The 22776-nt window shown below is 39.8% G+C and overlaps 1 protein-coding gene across 2 annotated transcripts in view; it reads right to left on the reverse strand.

The window, feature by feature from the left end:
- Nucleotides 1-19708, reverse strand: part of JAM2 (junctional adhesion molecule 2) — a 62520-nt gene extending 42812 nt beyond the window's left edge. For both annotated transcript variants that reach the window (XM_080809907.1, XM_080809908.1), the window contains exon 1: nt 19094-19708. In XM_080809907.1, the coding sequence (XP_080666033.1) occupies nt 19094-19160 (67 nt within the window). In that variant the 5' untranslated portion in view covers nt 19161-19708. The remainder of the gene's footprint in view (nt 1-19093) is intronic.
- Between the last annotated feature and the right edge of the window lie 3068 nt (nt 19709-22776).

A 22776-nucleotide genomic window follows, 5' to 3' on the forward strand; every position in this document is an offset into this window, starting at 1 on the left:
CAGGATGAAGGATGGAGTGTGACGGACACAGGGAAGTTCTTCATTTTACAATACTGTCTGGCACACAGATATTTATCGGCTCTGGTCCCTGCCCAGCAAATGTATAGCACTCACCGTCACTGTGACAATCAAATGGGTTCCCAGAACTCCATAACACTCCCTGGGGCAGTAACACCCATTGGTAGCTCCCCATCGAATTCCTTGAACACAGACTCAGCTAATAGAAACCTGAAAGCTTTCGTGGAAACCATTACAAACTGGATATTCTCCACTTACACAGCTGATGTCACATGGCCTATAAATTTAATTTTTTAATGGTAAACCTATGATCTCCCATGTTCAACTGGTGGTAATTGTTCTCACAAGAAAACTATGAAGGAGATATTGGAGAGGACACAGGATTTATTGAGGCCGTTTTGGTATAGTTTGCTGGCTTTTCAATTCCATAATTTTCTCTTACCTCTTGATTTTTTAATTACTCCCTACTCCAAGTCTAAGCCCAATATAATTCTGCCTACTCACAATATGCTGTATTCCAAAGGATAACATGTTCAGCTAAGAAACGTTTAACCAATTTTGATGATCTAACTGGGATAATTGGTCTCTTAAGTTTTCTTATCTGTCAGAAATAGTATGCCTAAAGATATTTCTTTTTTTTTTTTTTCTTCCAGGCATGTTCTGCCCATACTTAAGTGATTTTAAAGTTCTCTGATCCAAATCTTTAACAAAAATCTTTGAAAAGGCAAACATATCATGAAATCTTAACCCAGTCTGCGTTACCTTCAAAGATATAACACAGACACTCATATTAATTAAGCTGCAAGTGCCTGAAGCCTAATTAGGAATCTTGGACTCAACATTCTGAAAGAGTCCCAAATATTTTCTGACTGATCCTGTTTCCATGGAAACTAAACTTGGGAAGTAGTAAAAGACAGCAGAAATGACAAAATGGTACCACAGAAATTAGCTAAGAGAGTTATTCTTCATTTCAAAATAGAGGGAAAAAAATCCTCGTGTCCTACTATCAGATAGCACCTAGCAATTTAAAAGGCAATGCCTATAAAAAATTTAGGAAGTGTGTGATATATGAAAATATTTATTTTTGCTTATGACAATATTCATGTTTTTCTTTTGATATTAACTTCTAGGAAAAAAGCCAGAAAATTATGGGGACTTTTTCTATTTCCCTTTTAAATGATCTATGATGCTAGAGTGGTGACTAAATTTGATAATAAATCCCTCAACAATATTGAATGAGCTCATGTTTGGATATTTTTCCCATTTAGTTAAACAATATTTTCAGATCATGAAATACTTATTTTGGGCTAATGGCTTACCCTTCAGGTTAATATTGGTTTGAATTCAATTTGAGTTGTGAACAGAAGGCATGTATATGTTAAGAGACAACCGCACTACAAATACACCGAATGTCAGAAAGCATTTTAATAACATATTAAGATCTTTAAGCCATCACCCACACTCTAAATGGAATACTCAAATTATTTTCTTGTTATGCCAGAAAAAAATTAGTCATCCTTCAGTGCCCCTGCAGGATACTGTGTGCTGATTCTATCCATACATGGTACGACAGAGGCTCCCCTCTCTTCTCCCTGTGCCTTTATAGTGCCAGAGCGAACACAAGAATAGAGCACCTTCTATTTCCCCTAAAAATCTCTTCAGCCTTTCACCTTTCCTTACACTTTCCAGGAGCCTCATTTCCCACATAGGGAAAAAAAAAAAAAAAAGGGATCTGGAGTCAACAGTTCTAACTTCTTTAAGACCTGCTTCTGTGTCTCCCTAAACATATTCTGAACCTCTGCTTCTCATTTATGAAACCTTGATAAAAATAGTTCCGGGTACCTCATAGGTATGTTAACAGGAGAATTAAGTAATATAATTCGTGTGAAGTGTTTTATGAATCCTAAAGTTCCATTCAAATGCTAATTCTCTCTTCTTTTTAATCCTTCAGGTTAGCCATAGCTTCGCTCTGATCTCCCTTGGTTCTTCTGGCCTCCAGATAACTGACTTGGCAAAATTCCTCCCTGCTTTGTGCATTATTTCCTTGGGCACTTTTTCTTCATTGTCTCTGATCTTTTCTATTCTGTAGCTGAGCACATTCTCCAGACTTCTGTCCTTTGTCCCTACTAATCAACCTCTATATTTTCCCCAAGAATGTCTTTTCCCAGAGTGAATTTTCCTATTTTTGTTTACCACGTAAGTACAGGGGATAGGTACAAGAGGATTTACACCTTTATCCTCTTTTCAATTCTCTATAGAGACATTTTTAGTTGGATACTTTGTTGCTTCTTGATATATACAAAATAATCATTCCTTCTCAATGTAAATACTATGATTTCTCTGGTTCTTCAAATTTACAAACTGGAAATTACTGTTTTGATGTTTTTGATGTTCCCCTATATTTAATCAACCACTAAATCTTACCAGTTTCTATTTTCAATGTCTTTTGGATTTAACGTTCTTAAATAATTTTGGCAGCTGTTACCTTAATCCTGTACCCTTTTACCTAATACTCAGGGTATAGTCACCTCTTTCCTTCTAAGTCTATTCAGTATGTAAGGCTCAAAATCATTGTTTACCCTAAATACCAGCTTTTGGTATACTGCTTCACTCTTCAAAACTTCCAGCAACTTCCTGATGGCCCACTGCATTAAATAGAGACTTTATACATAATATACAATCAACTCCATGAATACCAAACCATTTCTTGCTCCTTTTCAAAACAAGATCTGTGTTCTAACCAATAAGAACTCTGAAAGGGGTAGTTTAGAATGAAAATAAGTTCTCAACACCATACAAAATAATTTTAGCATCCAAGTATGGTACATTTTTTCCCCATTTGAAAACAAAATGTTAAATTATGAAGAAATCTAATCATCATTAAATAAACCCCTTCATTTTACAAACAAGGAAAATGAGATCCAAATACAATAGTTTTCTAAAGCCTTACAAAAAACTAAGAGCGGACTAACACAATCTTAGTTCTTTGCATCCCAAGCTCCATTTTATTTATGCCATACTTTTTGCTTCCTTGTAAACAAGTGACATTTATGGTTGGAGGTATAAGGAGGTCTTCTGACCCTCCAGTACAGATGTTTCACCTGGACGTATAACTTATGAATCCAATAACATACCCCTGCCAAAGAGACTGAGAACTTTAATTTATAAAATTAATCAACTTGAAAAATGAATGTGATTCTGCCCACCATTCCAGTCAATGTGAACATGCCCCTGAGTTACTCCATCATGGAAAATGTAACTGAGGGGTGCCTGGGTGGCTCAGTGGGTTAAGCCTCTGCCTTCGGCTCAGGTCATGATCTCAGGGTCCTGGGATCGAGCCCCGCATCGGGCTCTCTGCTCGGCGAGGAGCCTGCTTCCTCCTCTCTCTCTGCCTGCCTCTCTGCCTACTTGTGATCTCTATCAAATAAATAATAAATAAAACCTTAAAAAAGAAAAAGAAAATGTAACTGATATTCTTTCAGGTAAAAGATGAGAATCCATCATTCTCTGAGGGGGGAAATATGTATACGTATATATATTCAACACACTCATTGGTGAGATAACTTTGCTCTTCAAAAGAGGTATTTCTAGGGTACCTTGGTGGCCCAGTGGATTAAGCCTCTGCCTTTGGCTCAGGTCATGATCTCAGGGTCCTAGGATCAAGTCCCGCATCGGGCTCTCTGCTTGGCAGGGAACCTGCTTCCTCCTCTCTCTCTCTCTGCCTGCCTCACTGCCTACTTGTGATTTCTGTTAAATAAATAAATAAAATCTTAAAAAAAGAGAGAGAGATTTCTATAACTGATTTCCAAAATTATGTGTCTTTTTATTTTTCTAATAATAAGAAATCAATTTCCTCAAGTGTTCCAGCCCATGTAATGGAAAAGGCTTGTCTTGAATGAGCTCATCATCACTCAGATTTTGGTATCTCACCCCCAGAGATAAATAGTTGAATGTGTGGAATGATGAAAGCAAGAGGGACATGGCTTGCTTGTTTGCATAGTTAGGACTCTAAATATAAATTCTATGTGGGGAATATGATGCAGTCTGGTTTCCACTCTAAGAGGTAATGGGATGGGAGGTGAAGTGAACTCCGGCTTCTATTAATGCCTACATTCTCTTGCTCATGAATTCGTGGTGTATTTGGGGAATGGGTTATCCCACATAGAAATCGCTTCTGACATGAAGGGCTACAATGAGAGTGTGCATAAGCTGCTGGCACAGCTCGGGGCGGCTTCTAAATGACCCTAATTCTTTCATTCTTCTCCCACAACCAGAGTCTTCTCCAGAGAATCCTCAGAACTTCGGGGTCTTCAAGGTTAAAGGAACTATGGGAAATTAAACCATATAAAGAACTCATTTGGAACTTGATATTAAGTTTTAATGACATGGATTTGAGCATTAAATGAATATTTTAGGAAGTGTGAGCAATTTTGAAATGTACTTGAGTTGCTATGTTAAACACTGGAGATGCCCTTACCGTATTAAAAAAAAAAAAGCTGCAGTGGTCTCTTCTGTTATTTGGAAGAGCCAGAGGGTAGACGAAAGAGGTTTGATCAGACTGGCCACCATTTAATAAATGTAAGAGAGAAACTTGACATTTTTAGGAATTTAATCAACTCTCTTCCTTATGCTCACCTTTTCTTGTCATCAGTCTATGACTTTGCCAGGCACTTATCTAATGGGTACTTCTAGATTTTAGGGAATAAAATATTCAAGTCCCTTTCAAAGGAAATGAACTGGAAAGCCCACACTACATTATGAAGAAAAACGTCGCTGTTACATGCAGATTTACTAACAGACTTTGCTGTATAACTCAGGATCTTGGAGTTTGGTTAATAACAGGGTGTTTGGCTTATTGTCAGGCATTTTATTTTTCTGTTAGTGTGACACAGACTAGCTAGATTAAAAAAGGGGCCATTCCGACAGAATTCAGTTTCTTATATTGGTTAAGTAAGGTGTAGAATTTAGTAGAGTGGATATTTCAAGTAGACTCACTTTGGTCTATTATTTTCTCTTTAACCAGGAGCCTGTAAGGCAGCTTGTCCAATAAAACCCAGAGGGGCAAAGAAAAGAAATACTGGAATTTTATATATTTATCACATTCTTTTTTTATAGGTTTAGTTTTTTTATCATGACAAATTTTCCTTTTCTTTTTTTTAAAAAGATTTATTTATTTATGTAATCTCTACACCCAACGTGGGGCTTGAACTCACAACACCGAGATCAAGAAATGTATACTCTACTGACTGAGCCCGCCAGGTGCTCCTATGACAAATTTTCAAATATACACCAAAGCAGAGAGAAAAGAACAATAGACTCCATATACTCGTTATTTGTATTCAACAGTTATAAAGACAGCCTTATTTACTTCATCTATCCTTTTTGTTGTTGAGAAATTTTAAAGCCAATCATATATATCAATCAATTTTCTTTATTATTTTAGGAGGTATCAATGCAAATTAAAGACATATGGCTATAATGACATTAAAATAACAAATTATAATTCATTTCTTAGTATAATCTAGTGCCCTGCCTTAGTCAAATTCGTGTAATATCTTTTTTGAACCGGGATCCGCATTTTAGCATTACACTAGCTTCTTAAGATTTTTTGTCTTGTTTTGTTTTTAATCCAGAGCTAACCTGACCTATTCTCCCATCCATTGACTTATTATGGAAATCTAGCTATTTATTCTGTAGAACAGCCCACTTTCTAAGTTTGTCTGTGTCTTTAATCTGTGCATCTACTCTCCTGTAAAGAGAAGGTAGCTTGCCTAGTGGCTTGATTCAAATAAAGGTCAATTATTATTATTATATTCTTGAGGGATGGGCACAAACACTATGTAGGGAATGTCATGTGCTTCCTGCTGTATCACACAATGATGTCCTACTTTGAAGGATGCTAAGATTAATCCGTGGTTTTAGGTGATAACAGACTGCTCCTTCCATTTTAAAGGTCCCTATCACATTTTGCCTAATTTTTAATAATCATATCCTGAACCATTGACAAGTTGCAAGATGATGATGATTAGATTCTTTTGTTTTCCCTATTATCTTTGCACATTTACTAGCTTGACTTCCATAAAGAAGAATTTTCCCTGTCCGTTAAGGCTGTATGTTATATAGACAAACACTAAAGGAAAGGGAGATGAAGGCTTACTTCTTTATTCTAATTGTTAAAAATCAGGGTAGGGAGCCATTGATGTAGTTGGCTCTAATGATGACCGAAGTGTAGTGATTTTTTAAAATTTTATCAACTCTCTTTTTAATGTCTATCATGAATACACTTAAAAATATGTTTGGCATCTTTAAATCAATTGCCTTCAATTTTTTTTTTTTCACTTTTGGTTCTCTAATTTAGCCTCTAATTTGGCCACAGTGAGTCTTTTCATGTTGCATCCTGTGTCCTTTAGACACGACCCCATTAACTTTGAGAGTTTTCTTGCTTTCTGGCACAACAAAATAAATGTTTCTAGAGTTACATATGTCCAACCCTAAATATGGAATTAGATGTTCCTCCAAAGGTTCCCCGGTCACTGCTGGGAATGGTATTTAGAGATCATAATGTGTATGCTGACTTTTACAGTGTTGTAGGGTAGATTTTATTCCTATTCCCAACTGCTCTATTTCCCTTCCCACTTATTATCACGTGATATCCAGGGCGTCCTGGATGGTAGGATGCACTTCCCCAGCCCACTTGCAGTTTTGACCATGGGATTGTTTTCACCAACAAACATACGCTCTGGTAAGTCGAAGCTTTAAGAATGAACACATAGTTTAGCCCGTCCCTTGCTTTTCCCGTGGCCACAAGGACTGTCTGTCCCCAACAGGGTCGGCTCCTTCAGCCTGGGGCCTGGAATGAGAACGAGACATGCAGAGCCCAGATTCTGCAGCTGACATGGGGCCCCAAAAGGGTAAGTAGGCAAAAGTTCTGTGTATGGTGGCAAACTACTGAGATTTCTTAGGTTATTTGTCACTTGATTAAAATGAACTGATACGGGTTGTGATTTCATCTGGGCTTTTTTAGTGGACAGAGATAGGAAACACGCAGTTTAGGAACAAGAAAGCATTAGGAGTTCATGCTGACATTTTCAATTCAAATATATAATAGGACTTTTACTGTTTTAAAAACGTAATACTTGTATCTCTTTTTTTCCTTCACTGAAAATCTTGATATCTATACTATTATAATTATTGCTTTGCATTATCCTGTAGTATAACTTCAACATAACACCACTGTTTTCAATTATTTTCATTGAAAATGTATTTGCAGCTTTATTTATTTATTTTTGCAGCTTTATTTATCCTTAAAATGAATTCTACTACTCAGTGGCATATTCTAAACTCAGACTGGAAAAATTCTTTCCTCTGCATGGTTACATCATTGGTTTGGTACACAGTAGGTTCATTTCTGTTCATTTGTTTTCAATTTTTTTAAAAAAGATTTTATTTATTTATTTGACAGAGATCACAAGTAGGCAGAGAGGCAGGCAGAGAGAGAGGGGGAAGCAGGCTCTCTGGTTTCAATCTTCTTTATAATAAATAATTTTGAAATAAATAATACCATGCATCAATCATGTCCTATGTTTTGCAAATACAGCTTTGGAATAGGCTCCTGATAGTGAAGTTGATGAGTCAGAGTAGACATGCAATGTTCCTACATCTTGCTGAATTCTTCTCCATAGCAGAGGCATCACTACACAGCCCCTCAGCAGAGTGCCTGCTGCTTCAATAACAGAAGATGCAGATGAGTTACGTGTTTTCGCTAATCTGGCAGGGAAGAGATATTATCCTTGTGACAGTTTAATTTGCATTTAAGTGAGGTTGAGTGCATTGTCATATCCGAAAGAACTATTAAAATTTTTCTCTGGGAACTCGAGTGTGGTATGTGAGCCATTTTTCTATTTTGTTCTTTATATTTTTATTTTCTTTCCATTTTGGGGGGCTTGTTGCATGTCAGGGACAATATACTCTTTGGCTGAGACTCATGAGACTGAGAACCTTCTGGTTGAGATTTGGAGTGCAGATGTTTTTTTCCCAATTAGTCATTTGCCTTTTGATTTTTGTATGGTATTTTATTATTTTTTTTGAGCAGATGCTCTTTTGATATATAGTTTTAATTTTTAATTTTTTAAGGATTTTATTATTTATTTATTTGAGAGAGAGAGTGAAAGAGCACAAGCAGGGGGAGCAGCAGAGGGAGAGGGAGAAGCAGACCCCCTGCTGTGCAGGGAGACTGATATGGGACTTGATCCCAGAACCCTGGGATCATGACCTGAGCCAAAGACAGACGCTTAACCATCTGAGCCACCCAGGTGTCCTTGATAGATAGTTTTTAAAAGAATGCATCCATGCTTTTGTTATTTTGGGAGGGTGAATTTATTACCTATTGACATTTAGATCTTCGATTCATTGGGAGTTTACCCTCATGTACACTGTCAGGATCCTATCATTTTCCCTCAAAGAGCCGCCCAATTGCAACCGTATCTGTTAAGCATTCTCTATGGTTTAAGATGCTCCTATTTTATACAGAGATAAATGGAAAGATACATCTCACATCTATACTAAATTTCCAAATGAACTAGGGCCAATTTCTGGACTTTATATTCTGTTCCATTTGTCTGTCATTCTATTCCTATACCAGTCTCACAGTATTTTAATGATAGAGGTTTTATCAAGTACTATAATCTAGGGCAACCATCACCTCATTTCCACCCAAGGGCACTACTGCTGATTTATTTTTCATTACCTCATTTGTCTGATACTTATTTTATATATATCTTATAATTAACATAATATATTGATGCAGAAATACATGCATATAATTCAGTACCAAAACGTATGTTGGGGCATATGCTCTTTTTAAGAGAAGTAGGACATGGAATAAAAAAAGTCTGAAGAACTAGCGCTCCAGGCAGGTGTTTTTTGAACATTTCAGCATCCTCATTCAGATTTTCTGGGAGAGTGGCACAGTAGAGCTGAAAATCTTAGGATGCCTCTAATCTTGGCATTTGCAATGGAAGAATACCCTTGGACCTAGCTGATGAGTCACCTGGATCCAGAAGAAAGTTTTTCACTGCTAATGAGCAGGTGTCAAGATCCTACAAGAAGATATGATTATTGGACAAGAATGCCTAAGAAAACCACCTTTGGTTTGGAAATAAAGATTAGTTTATCAGGCCCTCACTTCTCTTTTAGCAAACTTTTACCTACCGTGAGGCATGGATTGCTATGGGACCAATTGAGTGGCAAAGAGACTGAACCATGAGGGTCAAGTCTGGAATCCCCTGCTCCAGGCAGTACTTGTACAACCCTACCATTCTGTGCTGTAGTTTATCTCAGGCAACTTGCGAAGAGGTATCGTTTGATTCATCCGAACCTTTAATCAGTGCTTACTAATTCAAGAGGAGGTTACATTAGTTTTTTTGTGTGTGTTTTGTTTTGTTTTGTTTACAATACAAGAAGGCATCAAGCAATCAGCAAAACTTCTTAAAACTCTGTAGGGCAGACCAGTCTTTATATTACCTTGTCAGTCTAAACTCTAGGGACGCTATAGTTCATGAGGAAGGAGGAAGTTCTAAGAGCAGTGAAATTACGCATTCATTATAGAATATTCACCCTACACATGTCCTTGGATCCTTAGTATTAAAATGTCATTTTTTGAAGCTAAGAAGCAAATGAACATTAAACTCCGGGCTACTTACCTCTATTCAATTAAGTATTAGAGAATCACCATGTGCCAGGCAGGATTCTAGGTGCTAGAGACACAAAGATGTATTGTCTCTGTCCTTGACAAATTCACAATCCAGAGAGAAACACATGTAAGCATGGTGACAAAAGCAAACAAACAAACAAACAAAACATGGTGACAGTATAGCCCAGTAAGTACAAAAGAGAACCAGGAACATACCAAGAACACCAGAAGTGTAATATATGTGGTAGACTTCAGCTTTGAGGAATGGATGAGCTGGAGAGGGTTCAAGAGAAAGAAGGGGTTTAGACCTTCAGGGAGTAATTGCATTTGCCACAGGGAGAAAACTGGGACAATTAACAAGGCGAGAGAAGAGAAGATGGCTGGGAAGGAGAAACATTGTATCTAAAATGGCAGAGTTGTTCACTCCTTTACACACATCCACACAGGCAGGGCACAAAGCACCTGACTTGTTCTGAAACCAAAAACACTGTATGGGGCCAAAGTCCAATGATCCACAGCTCCAATCACCTTATGTGGAATTTTTATCCTATTTTTTAATGACCTAGCCCACTGCTGTGTTTAGATTACGAAACAAATAGAGCCTTGGGTTACTGTTTATTCCATGGTGGACGTTCAACTTCTGATCAGAATCCATTCCTATTTTAAAGTGCCTCTAGAGCATTTTTAAAGACATTAGCGCAATCCTCCGTTTTCAAATTTAGCACTTTCCCAGTAGTTCAACATGTTCCCTTTTTATTTGCGGTCATTACTTCTTTGGTCTCCTTTAAAAATAGTAACAGTTTGCACTTGTCTGTAAGTCTTAGCTGGCGCTGGTGTTGGTCTTCTCTGAGCGTTGGCCCTTATCCTCTACTCCGGACCTTTTTCATAGCATCGGAGTTGGAATTTTTCCCTTTACTGGTTTGGGAGTTTATTTCCCCTCTGTTTTGTTATATTCATTTCATTTCACTACTTACTTTTGTTGGTTTTAATTAGACCATAACCCCTGCTGCACGTCAGCTTAAGGATTTTAAAGGCCTCTGCAAGGTGTTATCATGGTCCTATTTGTGAGATAGCTTTGGGTTGTGGCTTAATTACTAGTAAAAGTAAATTTTTGCATGGGGAGCCTGAGTGGCTCAGTGTGTTAAGCTTCCAACTCTTGGTTTAGCTGAGGTCAAGATCTCCTGAGTTGTGGGATCAAACAAACCCCCACCCCTAACCCTCTGTGCTCAGCAGGGAGTCTGTGAGTCTGCTTGGGGTTCTCTCCCTCTGCTCCTCCCCTCACTTACATGCACGCTCTACCTCCCTCTAAAATAAATCTTTAAAAAACTAAAAAATAAAGTTTTGCAGAAAGGCATAGAATATCATATATAATATCATTTGATTTGTTGGAAGGTGAAAAACAGTAAGCGTAGTAAATTTTTATTTTCATTATTTTATTTTTTTAAAGATTTTATTTATTTATTTGAAAGAGAGACACACAGCAAGAGAGGGAACATAAGCAGGCGGAAGGTGAGAAGGAGAATCAGGCTTCCCGCCGAGCAGGGAGCCCGATGTGGGGCTGGATCCCAGAATGCTGGGATCAATACCTGAGCTGAAGGCAGACGCTTAACAACTGAGCCACCCAGGCGCCCCTGATTTTTATTTTTAAAAAAGCTATACAAGTATGCTCATATATACTGGAACTGTATTTTCCCCCCAATTTTTCTGGAACTATATTCAAAAAGCTTAAGAGTAGGCTATCTGCAAGGAGCAGAATAGAAGTCAGGGGAGCTAGAAAGGAGAGTTATTTTTCATTTCTGTACTGTTTGAATTTACCATATACATACCTTTTTTTAAGTAAAATGTGTAAGTAAATGCACTCAGCAATGATCTATTCTTTGTCTTGAATTATGCCCATAAATAAAGTATTTAGCAAGTTTTTACAGTGTGAGCAAAGTTAAAACTAAAAACAGCAGGTGACTGCTTTGAAAAAAGGAGAGTGAGTGATCTGGAAACACCTAGAATGAAGGAGAAAGACCAGATTAGGCTTTTTCACTCCTTACCGGTATAAAAACAACTCAGTCCCAAACTGTCCCTGTGAAAAATTTTGAAAACTAAAACAAAACAGAAAATCTAGCAAAACAAATAAAAACTGCCAATGACCTAAGAAGAGAGAGAAAGGCAAAATTCCTCAGTTAAGAACTAAAACTTCCATCTGTTAAAACCATAAGCATTCTTGGGGCACTGGGTGGCTCAAATGGTTAAGCATCTACTCTTGATTTTGGCTCAGCTCATGATCTCTGGGCCCTAGGATTAAGCCCTGCTTCGGGCTCTGCGCTCAGTGGGGAGTCTGCTTGGGGTTGGAGATTCCCTCTCTCCCTCTAAATTAAAAAAAAAAAAAGAAAGAAAGAAGAAGAAGAAGAAGAGGATCACAAGAATTCTTGCTCAGGACTGTTTGAGCCAAGACAGTGGAGAGCTAAGAGTATAGCTCTTGAAATGCCTTCATAGGACTGGTCCAGGAGTTCTTTGCTTTTCTGCTTATAAAATGTGGGAACAATTTATACTGTAAACATTTCCAAACCCTTCACCAGCCTGAGGATTCCAAGAGTAGGATACTGCGGGTCCTGTTAGCAGGCATTCCTTTGAGCACACACATTCTCTCATTCTCTCTCCCCTGCTTCCTCTCTCCACCTCTACCCCTCTATCTCACTATCTATCTCTGTGTCTTCATCTCTCTCATACAGGCGTACCTCAGATGCTTAGTAACACAGAAGGCCACTCTTCTCCCCAACAAATCTACTCCAATCACCCTCCTAAGGATGGCAAATTGGGGATAAGGTAAAACAAAGCTAAAGGAAGACAATCCCCGGGGGGGGGGGTGTTAGAGAACAATATTAAAAGATGATAAACTGTAGCCCCAAAAGCTAGTTTCATGTATAGATGTTGATAGCCAAAGACAGAGTTGGAAACACGAGTAGCATACGGCATTTTAAAAAATTCCTTAAAAACCAAAGAGATGTTTTCCTCAAATCCCTGATAAAATTTAACTAACTACATTTCAGATTTAAAACAACTTTCTGTGGGTGAATGTAAATGTCTAATTATATATGTATATGTACATGTTTTCTATAAGCCATATAAAAGAAATACTTAGGAAGTAACAGCCTGGACCACTCCAGTAACATCTAACGGGGCTCCCTACTTCCATGTCCCGCCCACCCATCCTGCCCATTCTCCACACTCCATCCAATGTGTTCTCTTTGAAAGGCAAATCTAACTGATACTCAGTGTTTAAAAGCCTTCAACGGCTTCTCCCGGTCTTTGGGATAAATCCAAAATCCTAAATGTGTTCCACAAGGCCCTCTTACCACCTGGCTGCTGTCTTTCGTCTTCCCCTGTGCTCCAGGCTCTGGCTATAGGGAACTTCTTCTGCTTCCTAATTGCTTTTGCTCAAATACCTCTCTACAGCACTGTTCCTCTGTATCTGAGATGTTCTGCCCTCTCCTGTTGCCTGTCATATTCTTTTCATGTAGATAGAAAGACAGGTGTCTATATACGTGTGTGAGTATTCTGTAATAATACAGATATATGTGTGTATTTTGTAATAAAACTTTAAAAAACACATTTTAAAATAAATTCTTTAAATAATAAAAGTGAGTAAAACAAACTGTTTGTATTAATATAATACTTATGAAACAACCTATTATTTGTGTTTGGATAGAACTCTCAGAAATGTAGGATATCCATTATAAATGATAATATGAATGTTTAGCTCCACTGACCCAAATATTATCAATAATAACAAGACCAGTTTTCTAAGTGTTATGTATGCTATAAATGTGTACACATTTAATTCACCTACACCTCTACGAAGTAAGTCTATTATTGGGATTATCACCATTACAGATTGGTAAACCGACACACAGAGAAATCAAATAGCTTGTACCAGATCATACAGTTAGCTAGTAAATTAACACAGAATTCAGCATCAGAGTACATGTTCTTTACTGCTACACTACGTGATCTAAAATAGAACTCAAAAACTACAATTCTATATCACTATAAATTATAATTTGAAGGTAAAAGTTAGGGTTGCTCCATGGGATCTAGAATATTCTTGGCTACAATGCTGATCACACTGTTACTGTGTACATCCTAATTTTGGTTGGTGTGATGGTTTGTTTCCCAGAGAAGTCCACATCCTAATCCCAGGAGCCTGAAACACGTTACCTTACGTGGTAAATGGGAATTAAGGTTGTAGGTAGAATTAGAGTTGCTAACCAGCTAACTTTGGGATGGATAGATAAATCTGGATTACCTAGGTGGGTCCAATGGGTCCAATGTAAGCGTAAGGGTCCTTATAAGTGGAAGAGGGAGGTATACGAGAGAAAACAGGTTTATGGAGGCCTAGCATTGCTGGCTTCAAAGCTGGAGAATGGGGCCACCAGTCAGTGGCCTCTAGAAGCTGGAAAAACAGGTTGGAAGCTGATTCTCCATTCGACTCTCCAGAAGATAGCTGCCCTTCCCACCCTTTGATTTTAGCCCAGTGAGACCTATTTCAGATTTCTAGCCTCTAGAACTTTAAGATAATAAACCTGTGTTATATTAAATTTATGGTAATTGTTTCTGCAGCAATAGAAAAATAATACAGTTGGGTTGTTTTTCTGAGTTCTGGTCATGTTAATAGTAACACCTCCTAAGAAAACAGTACCCAGTTTTATGTTTTCTTTCTCTGCTTTTGCCAAAGCAAGCCCTTGACCTAGATTCTGATTCCCCCTTTTTCTATACTGACCTTCATCTTCCTCAAGGCATCAATCTGGCAATCCAGGTAAACTGGAGTACTGACTCAGCGGTGCATGAAAAGGTCATTTTAAAAAATGGTCTGTACAGATTTCTTCTGGTCCCACTTCAACAAACACAGCAGCTCTAGCTTCGCTAGTTCAAAACATCTTCTCTACCAACAAGGCCTACCAGAGGAAACAGATGTGATAGAAACCATGGGTAGAGAAAACATATATGTAAATGCACACGGGCCCCTCTCATTAAACTGCTCTGGCGGAAGGAAAATGAGTATCATCAGCTTTAGGGAATTAACTGTTCTCTTTATGCTGATTTTTTGTTTTAGACTTCTTCCTTTGGGTTTTTTTGTTTTGTTTTGTTTTGTTTTGGGGGGGGGTTTAGACTTCTTCCTTTTGAATGTCATCTCTGTCTCGGTTTTAAAACCGTTATCAGGTGTACCAGCAGGCCCAATCTGACTTATATGTTCGTCAGATAATTAAGACCATGCCAGGATGGAATCAGTCTTCCTCTGCACATTGATGATGATGCTTTGTTCTTAACACTGTTTACAGAGGACAGATTTTTCCTGGCACTGGTTCCCTGGAGTGCTCTTTTGGGTCAGTTCCGCCACCGGGGCAGAACTTTGGGAATTTGCAGAAAATCCAGACCTCTCTCTGCTCCACAGTTCTTATCAGCTGATGAGAGATTACAGACTCAGGCCAAGTAGCTTGGCTTGGGTTCCAGTCCTGAATTGAGGACCAACTACCAACTACCAACTACCAGTACATGGCTCTCATTTACATTCAACTTTGTTTGATGTAATACTTTGCTTAAATGTCACCTCAGAGAAATCAGACACCTCACCTACTTAGGATTAATTACAGCTTCATGATTTATATTGCAATCATTAATTCCATCCATCCATTTTTCCACGTCCTCCATTCATGCCCTTCCTATCTGATCAACAGACGTCTATTTTCACCTCCTACTAACCTGGCGCTTTGCTTAGCATTGTACATAGAGTGGGGAGCAAACATGAAAAAACTCCTTCCCTCATGGAGTTCCCACTTTCATATAAATATAGTTTCATAAACACACACGTAAATGTCCATATATCAACAGGTACACTGAACTGGTAGTCCAATTAACAGCAGCAGCAACAACCAAAGTCTTCCAGAAGACTAAGAAAGAAATAAGAATACAAACAAATAGAAATAAAAGAATGGAATAAGCATGATATTGTACATAATAGGTTCGGAACAAAAGGGTGGTACAGTTATATTGGGGATGGATATTAAGAAGATAAGTATGCAATTAAAGAATAAAAATCCACAAGGTCTTTTTTTTTTTTTTTAATGAAGACAGTGAAAGAAGTTAACTGCTCAGAGAGAAAAAGGAGAGAAGTCCAATTATCCGTGGAACAAATTCTCAGATCTTCAAATCTCAGTTCCATTTCTTTCTAGCCTACACGAATGAGCTTTCTTTGAGCCTTGGGGGACATTGTCTGTAATCTGAAGATTTGCTCTGTTTCATGCATTTTCTGAGAACTTAAAAAGAGAGACTATTCAAAAAAATCCTTAGAACAGTATCTGATATATACAAAGTCTTTAATATAGTTTTTGGATCTGGACATGAAACCTGAGTGGATAAATCACAAATAGGACTGTGGAGTGAAACTTAGCCCTGAAAAACATTCTTGTTTTTCAACAACACTCTGATAGCAATGAGTGTACCCAATGCCTGTTTCTTGGTTTCTCCCATCCAAGATCATACTCAATGCCTACATCTTGGTTTCTTCCATCCAAGTACTAACCAGGCACGACCCTGCTTAGCTTCTGAGATGAGAGGAAATCAGGTGTATTCAGGGTGGTATGCGGTAGACTCACATCTTGGTTTCTAATATCATTCTCCAATAAAAGGAACCAGCACTCCCTAGAGAAATGGCTAATTCTAGGACTGGAACAGGGAACATAAAAGATCAGCCTGAAGCACTTTGTGTTGCCAAAAAGTAAGGAATTGCTAACAAACAAAACAAACAGAAATGCATATATATATATATATATACACACACACATCTCTGTATCCTCTGACATACCCCATCATTATATACATATATAAATAATGCATTTTATCATTTATCACCATATATATATATATACACACACACATATGTATATATATATGCGTATGTATGTATGTGTGTGTGTGTGTATATATATATATATATATATATATAAAAATGAATGAATGTTGGGGTATATTAGAGGATACAGAAATCACTAGAAGAACTCCTAGTGGCCAAACCTGGAAGAACTTTAGTACTAAAATAAATAAAATCATATTTGACAATAATCCAAAGTATAAAATAAATATTCATAAGCCCATACTGATATAGAAGTCATGAGAAAACATCAGAAACAACACCAATTACAGGACATTCTACAAAATACTTCACATGTACTCCTCAAACTTGTCAAGGTAATAAAAACCAAGGGGAGTCTGAGGAACTGTTACAGCTAAGAGGAGCCTAAGGAGACAGAACTACTAAATAGAATATAGTACTCTGAGATCCTGAAATAAAAAAGGACATTAGGAAAAAGTGAAGGAAATTTGAATAAAGTCTGGGCTTTAGTTAATAATAATGTGCCAAAATTGTTTCATTAATTATGACATGTTTCATACTAATATAAAATATAATTAAAAGGAGAAAGTTGGATGTGGTATATATGGAACTCTCCATACTATCTTCACAATATTTCTTTAAATGTACTGTTATAAAATAACTGAGCTTATTTAAAAAAGAAAGAAAGAAAGAAAGAAAACATTCTTGCAATGCCAGACCTTTTAGCATCCTGGGAACAACATAGAAAAGATCCACACATACTCCCAAATTATTCCCCCACAGGAGTCAGGGTTAGAAGGACCAATGGTTAGAGGCTCCTGGGTGGCTCAGATGGTTAAGCGTCTGCCTTTGGCTCATAATCATGATCCCAGAGTCCTGGGATTGAGGCCTGCATCAATTTCCCTGTTCAGTGGGGAGCCTGCTTCTCCCTCTCCCACTCCCCCTGCCTGTGCTTTCTCTGTGTTAAATAAATAAAATCCTTAAAAAAAAAAAGGAGTAGAGCCAGTGTTTCGATTTACCCAAAGTCTGAAGAAGAGGTTATTCTGCTCATTCATCTAAGCCTGTGTTTACCTCTTGGTTATTTCTTGGCTACACTTTCAAACTTAGGGTGTATTGTTTCTATTTTGATCACTGAATAAGAATAGAAGAGTAAAACCATTTTCTCTGTTTTTAATTAGTGGCAATTGTAAAATCAGTCTTTTTTAATTTGAAATTTAGGATCATCAACTATATATATATATAACTTTCCTGGCAGTTTTGTGACAATTCCTCTAGCCTGTCTGTTGCCCTTTACCATTCCTGCATTTTTTCTTTGTGCGTCCAATACCATACCAATTTCAAAACTGCATAATGGTTTTATTGTGAAGACTTGCCTTCTTGGTTTGATTTTCTATAATATAGGTCAGCACATGTCCCTTCACTGAGACAACTTGCACCTTCCTCCCCCACTAAGGAACAAAGCTCACATCACGTTCAGTTCAGCAATACTCGCTTCGGCAATAAGAGCGTGAGAAAAAGTCATTGTATTATGGTATTAGACACTCATCCGGCGGGTTATTTTAAATATTACCAGAACTTAAATAGCAACAATAATAACCCATTCTATTGAAAAAAAAAAAAAAGGAAAAAAAGAGAAAGAAAAAAGAAAAACAATAGAAAAAGGATTTCATTGCTTAAGTACTTAAGATCTATTTCGATTTCCTCCATTTTTCTAAAAAGTTATCGCGAAGAAAACAAAACAATACGATACATTCCCAGGATTTTACATCTCAGGAGCCCAGAATCCGTGAAAATCCTGTTTAGAACCACCCCGTGAAATGGGCCTTGGGACGTCCCCCCCATACTCGTTTCATTCAGCTTCTGCCTCTTTCTAACAACCATTCCGTTGGACGTCCCCTGAGGACACAGCAGCTGGCTGGAGTCCCCAGACCAGACGTCCCTAACTGAATATAGATGTGCAGGTGGAAAGGATAAAAAGTAATTGTGGCTCAGCAGCCACGAATTCCCCTCATCCCCCTGCCCCACAAGGACACTGCCTTTCACCGCTACAGTTGGAAGCCTCAGAAATCAAGGCAAGTCGAACACGATCCCCTTCTCGGGCACTTCGCGTGTGGCCGGCGCCTGCCTCCCTCCGATGCCATCTTGAGATCCCAGCATCTTGCAAGGAGTGAGTTTTGCATTCTGTTCGCATCCCTGCGTCTTTGAAAACTTACCCCAACTTTGGAAGAAGGTGAGAACCTGCTGCTGTGGACTCTTAATTTTCTCCACCCAGAACGGACAAAATCAGATGCTATTTGCAATAAACCGAAGACCCCCGCGCCGCCCCGAGCCTGCCTGCACCCCGACTCCCGCTCGCTGGGCGCCAAGTCCGACGCCCCGCGGCGCACCCGCAGTCCAGGGCCCCAGAGACAGCGGTCAGCGAGCGCCGCGTCCAGGGGCCGGAGGTCTGCGGGGCCGGTCCCAGCGCGCGTGGGTGGGAGGGCGGAGGTACCCCAGCGACTTACAGCCCAGCGCGACCACCAGGTAGCGCAGCAGCAGCAGGAGGAGACGGTGGCGGCTCCTCCTCGCCATCTTCCCGGGGTCCGAGCTGGCTGCTCCTCGGAGGCCGAGGGTCCCGGCGGCCGGAGCGCGGGAGGCCGGGCGCGGGGCCCCTGAACTTCTGGGGCAGGCGAGGAGGAGAGACTCGCTCCGCGGAGAGGAGGGGAGCGGTGGGCGGACCCTGATGGATGTCCGTTTCCCCCTTTCGGGGGCGCCTTCTCAGCTGGCCGCCTAGGGGCAGGTCTGGCCCGTCCCGGGCTGGGGGCGCCTGGGCTGTTCCTTTTGTGCGGTGAGGGGTGGGAGGGGGGAGGGCCGTGGACGCCGGACGAGGTGTGGGCTGGGTCCTAATGAGGGGGCCGGAGGCGGCGAGGAGCGGAAGGGAAGCCCTGGCGGGCGTCCCCCCGCCCCCGCGCCACCGGGATTGATCGGCTTTGTGTCTGGTCCGGCGCGGGGCTGCCAGCTGTCCCCGGGGCGAGGAGCCCGGGGGCGGGAGGCGCGGGCCGCGGGGGCTGGGGCGAGGCGGCGGTGGAGGGCAACTCTGCGTGCCTCCCTCCAACTCCTGTCTTCCTTCTCCGTGGCACAAAACTTTTTGGGTTTTCAGCCTAGGGGTGGAGATTTGGGGAAAATTTCTGGCCAACGGGAGAAGCTGCGGGGGAGGCGCTCGGGGGAGATGGGGCTCGCGGACTCCTCCTTGGACGCCAGAGGGGGGAAAAAAAGCAATCAAGACTCGTGCTGGAAGCCAGGGCTCCGATTTTAGCAATAGACTTGGCCCCTTCTCAGTCTAAGCTTTTTGCTCTTTGGAGAGTTGGGCTGTGTTTTGTGTTCTTTGCTTTTCACGTGTCAGAGTTGGAAGTTCATCTAACGGTGTAAAATATTTATCATGTTTCTTTCCAGTTACATAACTGCTGCCTGTGGAGTTTTCCACATGTTAAAACTCTACAGCTGCCCTTTGTCAGGTTTATTTTTGGTCTACTGTGCTTTTAAAAGGGAAACCCATTATGAATGCTCTGTTGCCTTCTTTAAAATTGACCCGCACTTATACTGCACACACTCCAAGGGCTAAACAGACAATTTTTGTATTTACTCCCAGGGACCAAAAATGTCTGGTGCATTCAAGAATAGTGACAGGTCTGGAAAAAAGACCATTCCCAAGAGAAAAAAAAAAATGTTATACATCAGTTTTTTTTTTTTTTAAGGTAGAATAATGGATAAAGTACTGAATAAAAGACAGTTGATTTAGTGGGGTGCACATGAAGAATTTAGCTCACTGGACAAAGGCGACCAGAGTTGAGATATGCAGAACTGTGAGGAATGAGCCATCCCTGCTGTTTCCTTGGTGACGGTGATGGAAGCTTGATACCCAAGGCAGGGTGGGGCAGAGGACCAGAGAGTCAAAATGGCCAAAACATTAGAGCTATACTCCAGTCAAGCAAGGACAGAGGACACAGATTTAACAACAGGCTTATGCCAGTTTTTCTGGGCGGCAACCAGAAAAATGTAATGCTTTACAAGAGACGTTGATGATCTTTTCTCATTCTTGCCACTGTATATCTTTTTGACTCCTCTCTAAAGATACTCACAAAAAGACATACTTATTTTTATTAGTATTCTGTGGCATCCTATGTGAATAATTGATTCACCCATTATTTGTCACCCAGTTAAAGCATTTGCCAAATAGCTACATTGTGTGGGATGCTGGTGTATAATGATGAGCTAGATTGAGTCTTTGCTGCTCATGAGCTCATAGTCTTGAGACAGAGAGAGTCCCCTCTGGAAAGACCTCTAATATCACATGATAAGTGTTGTGGGAGAACAGAAAAAAGTAACAGGAGTTCTTACTGAGTGCTTTCTCAGTGGTGGAGTCTGGATAGCCTTAATCTAATCCCCCAACAATGGTGTATGGCCAAAAATATTATCCCTCCCACTTTGCAGATGAGAAAACTGGGCGAGAGATTCTACTGGCTTGTTCAAGGTCAAGGATAAGGGGATGTCTCTCTGTTGGAGGGTGTGTGCATGGCTTTATGAGGCATGGAAAGTCACAGATTTTGAAAGGAATAAAATAAGCAAAGGGCATGCTAGGTAGAGGAAAGAGCAGGATCGAAAGCTGGAAGATCTAAAAATTATGGCTTGTTCGACAGAGCTAGATGATATGTGGGATTGGTGCAGAGGAGGCACAGGTGGCAAGAACTGAAAAGGGACTGGATTATGAGAGTCATTCAGTGTCATACTACAAACTCTAGACCTTATCCTATAGTTACAGAGCTTTTGAAAGCACCACGGTAGGATATAAAAAAAAAAAAAATCCATGTTTTAGAACTGTGCTGTTTAATATGGTAGCCTCTAGATCCATGAGGCTGTGTCGATTTGAATTCAATTAAATCTAAAATTCAGTTCTTCAGTCACACTAGCCATATTTGATGGTCTCAATAGCAACATAGGAGGTAATTGCTACCCTATTGGCTAGTGAGCATTTCCTTCATTTCAGAAAGTTCTACAAGACTGCCTTAAAATGCCTTAAAATGATGACTCATATGGAAATATAGACTGGATTAGGGATAAGAGAATTAGAATGTTAGGCAAGTCTGAAAACTATTGCAATATTCTGGGAAAGAGATGAGGCATGAAGTAAGTGGGATAAGTAAAGAAACAGGTAGATAGATTCAAATGATATTTCGTAAACCTGGGTAATAGGATTAGGTCAGCAATTAGGAATAGAGGTGAGGAAGGGGAGAAGGTACCTGAGATTCTTAGCCTGGATGGATGGATGTGGTGGTTATAAATGGCACATTAACTGAGTAAGAAACGTAGGGAGCATACGTAGTTTCAGTAGGTTTGGAATGAGGTGACTCATTTGCTAGAATAGCTCACAGAATTCAGGGAAGTGTTCTGATTTACTATTATCTGTTTATAAAGAGGATACAACTGAACAGCCAGATGAAGAGATACGTAAGGTGAGGGCTGGGAGAGTCCTGAGCACAAGAGCTTTTGCCCCATGGAGTTGGGGGGTGCCATCCTCTTGGCATATGGATACATTCACCAACCTGGAAGATCTCTGATCCCTGTGGTTAGAGGTTTTTATGGCGGTTTCATTAGGCAGGTGCGACTGATGAAATCATTGGCCATTGATGATTAACTCAATCTCCAGTCCCTTTCCCCTCTCTGGAGGTGTGGTGTGGGGTTGAAAGTTCTAACCCTCTAATCATGCCCTGGTCTTTCTAGTGAGCAGCCCCCAATCTGAAGCTATCTAGGGGCCCCCAGCCACCAGACATCTCATTAGCATTCAAAAGACATTCATCATTCTGGAGATTCCAAGTGTCTTCGAAGCTTTTGTGTTAGGAAACAGGGACTAAGATCAAATATTATAACAAAAGATGCTCCTATCACCCCATCCCTCAGGAAATTACAAGGATTTTAGAAGCTCTGTACAAGGAGCCAGGGATGAAGACCAAATATATAATTCTTATTATATCACAATATCACACTCTACACTCCAGTAATCATGCTTCTTGGTATTTATCCAAAGGAGTCAAGAATTTATGTCTACACAAAAACCTGCTCATGGATGTTTGGAACAACTTTATTCATAATTGTCAATCAAGATGTACTTCAGCAGGCGAATGGATAAATAAGCTGTGGTACATGCGGACAG

The sequence above is a fragment of the Martes martes genome, assembly GCF_963455335.1.
Source record: "Martes martes genome assembly, chromosome: 1".
Classification (NCBI taxonomy): domain Eukaryota; kingdom Metazoa; phylum Chordata; class Mammalia; order Carnivora; family Mustelidae; genus Martes; species Martes martes.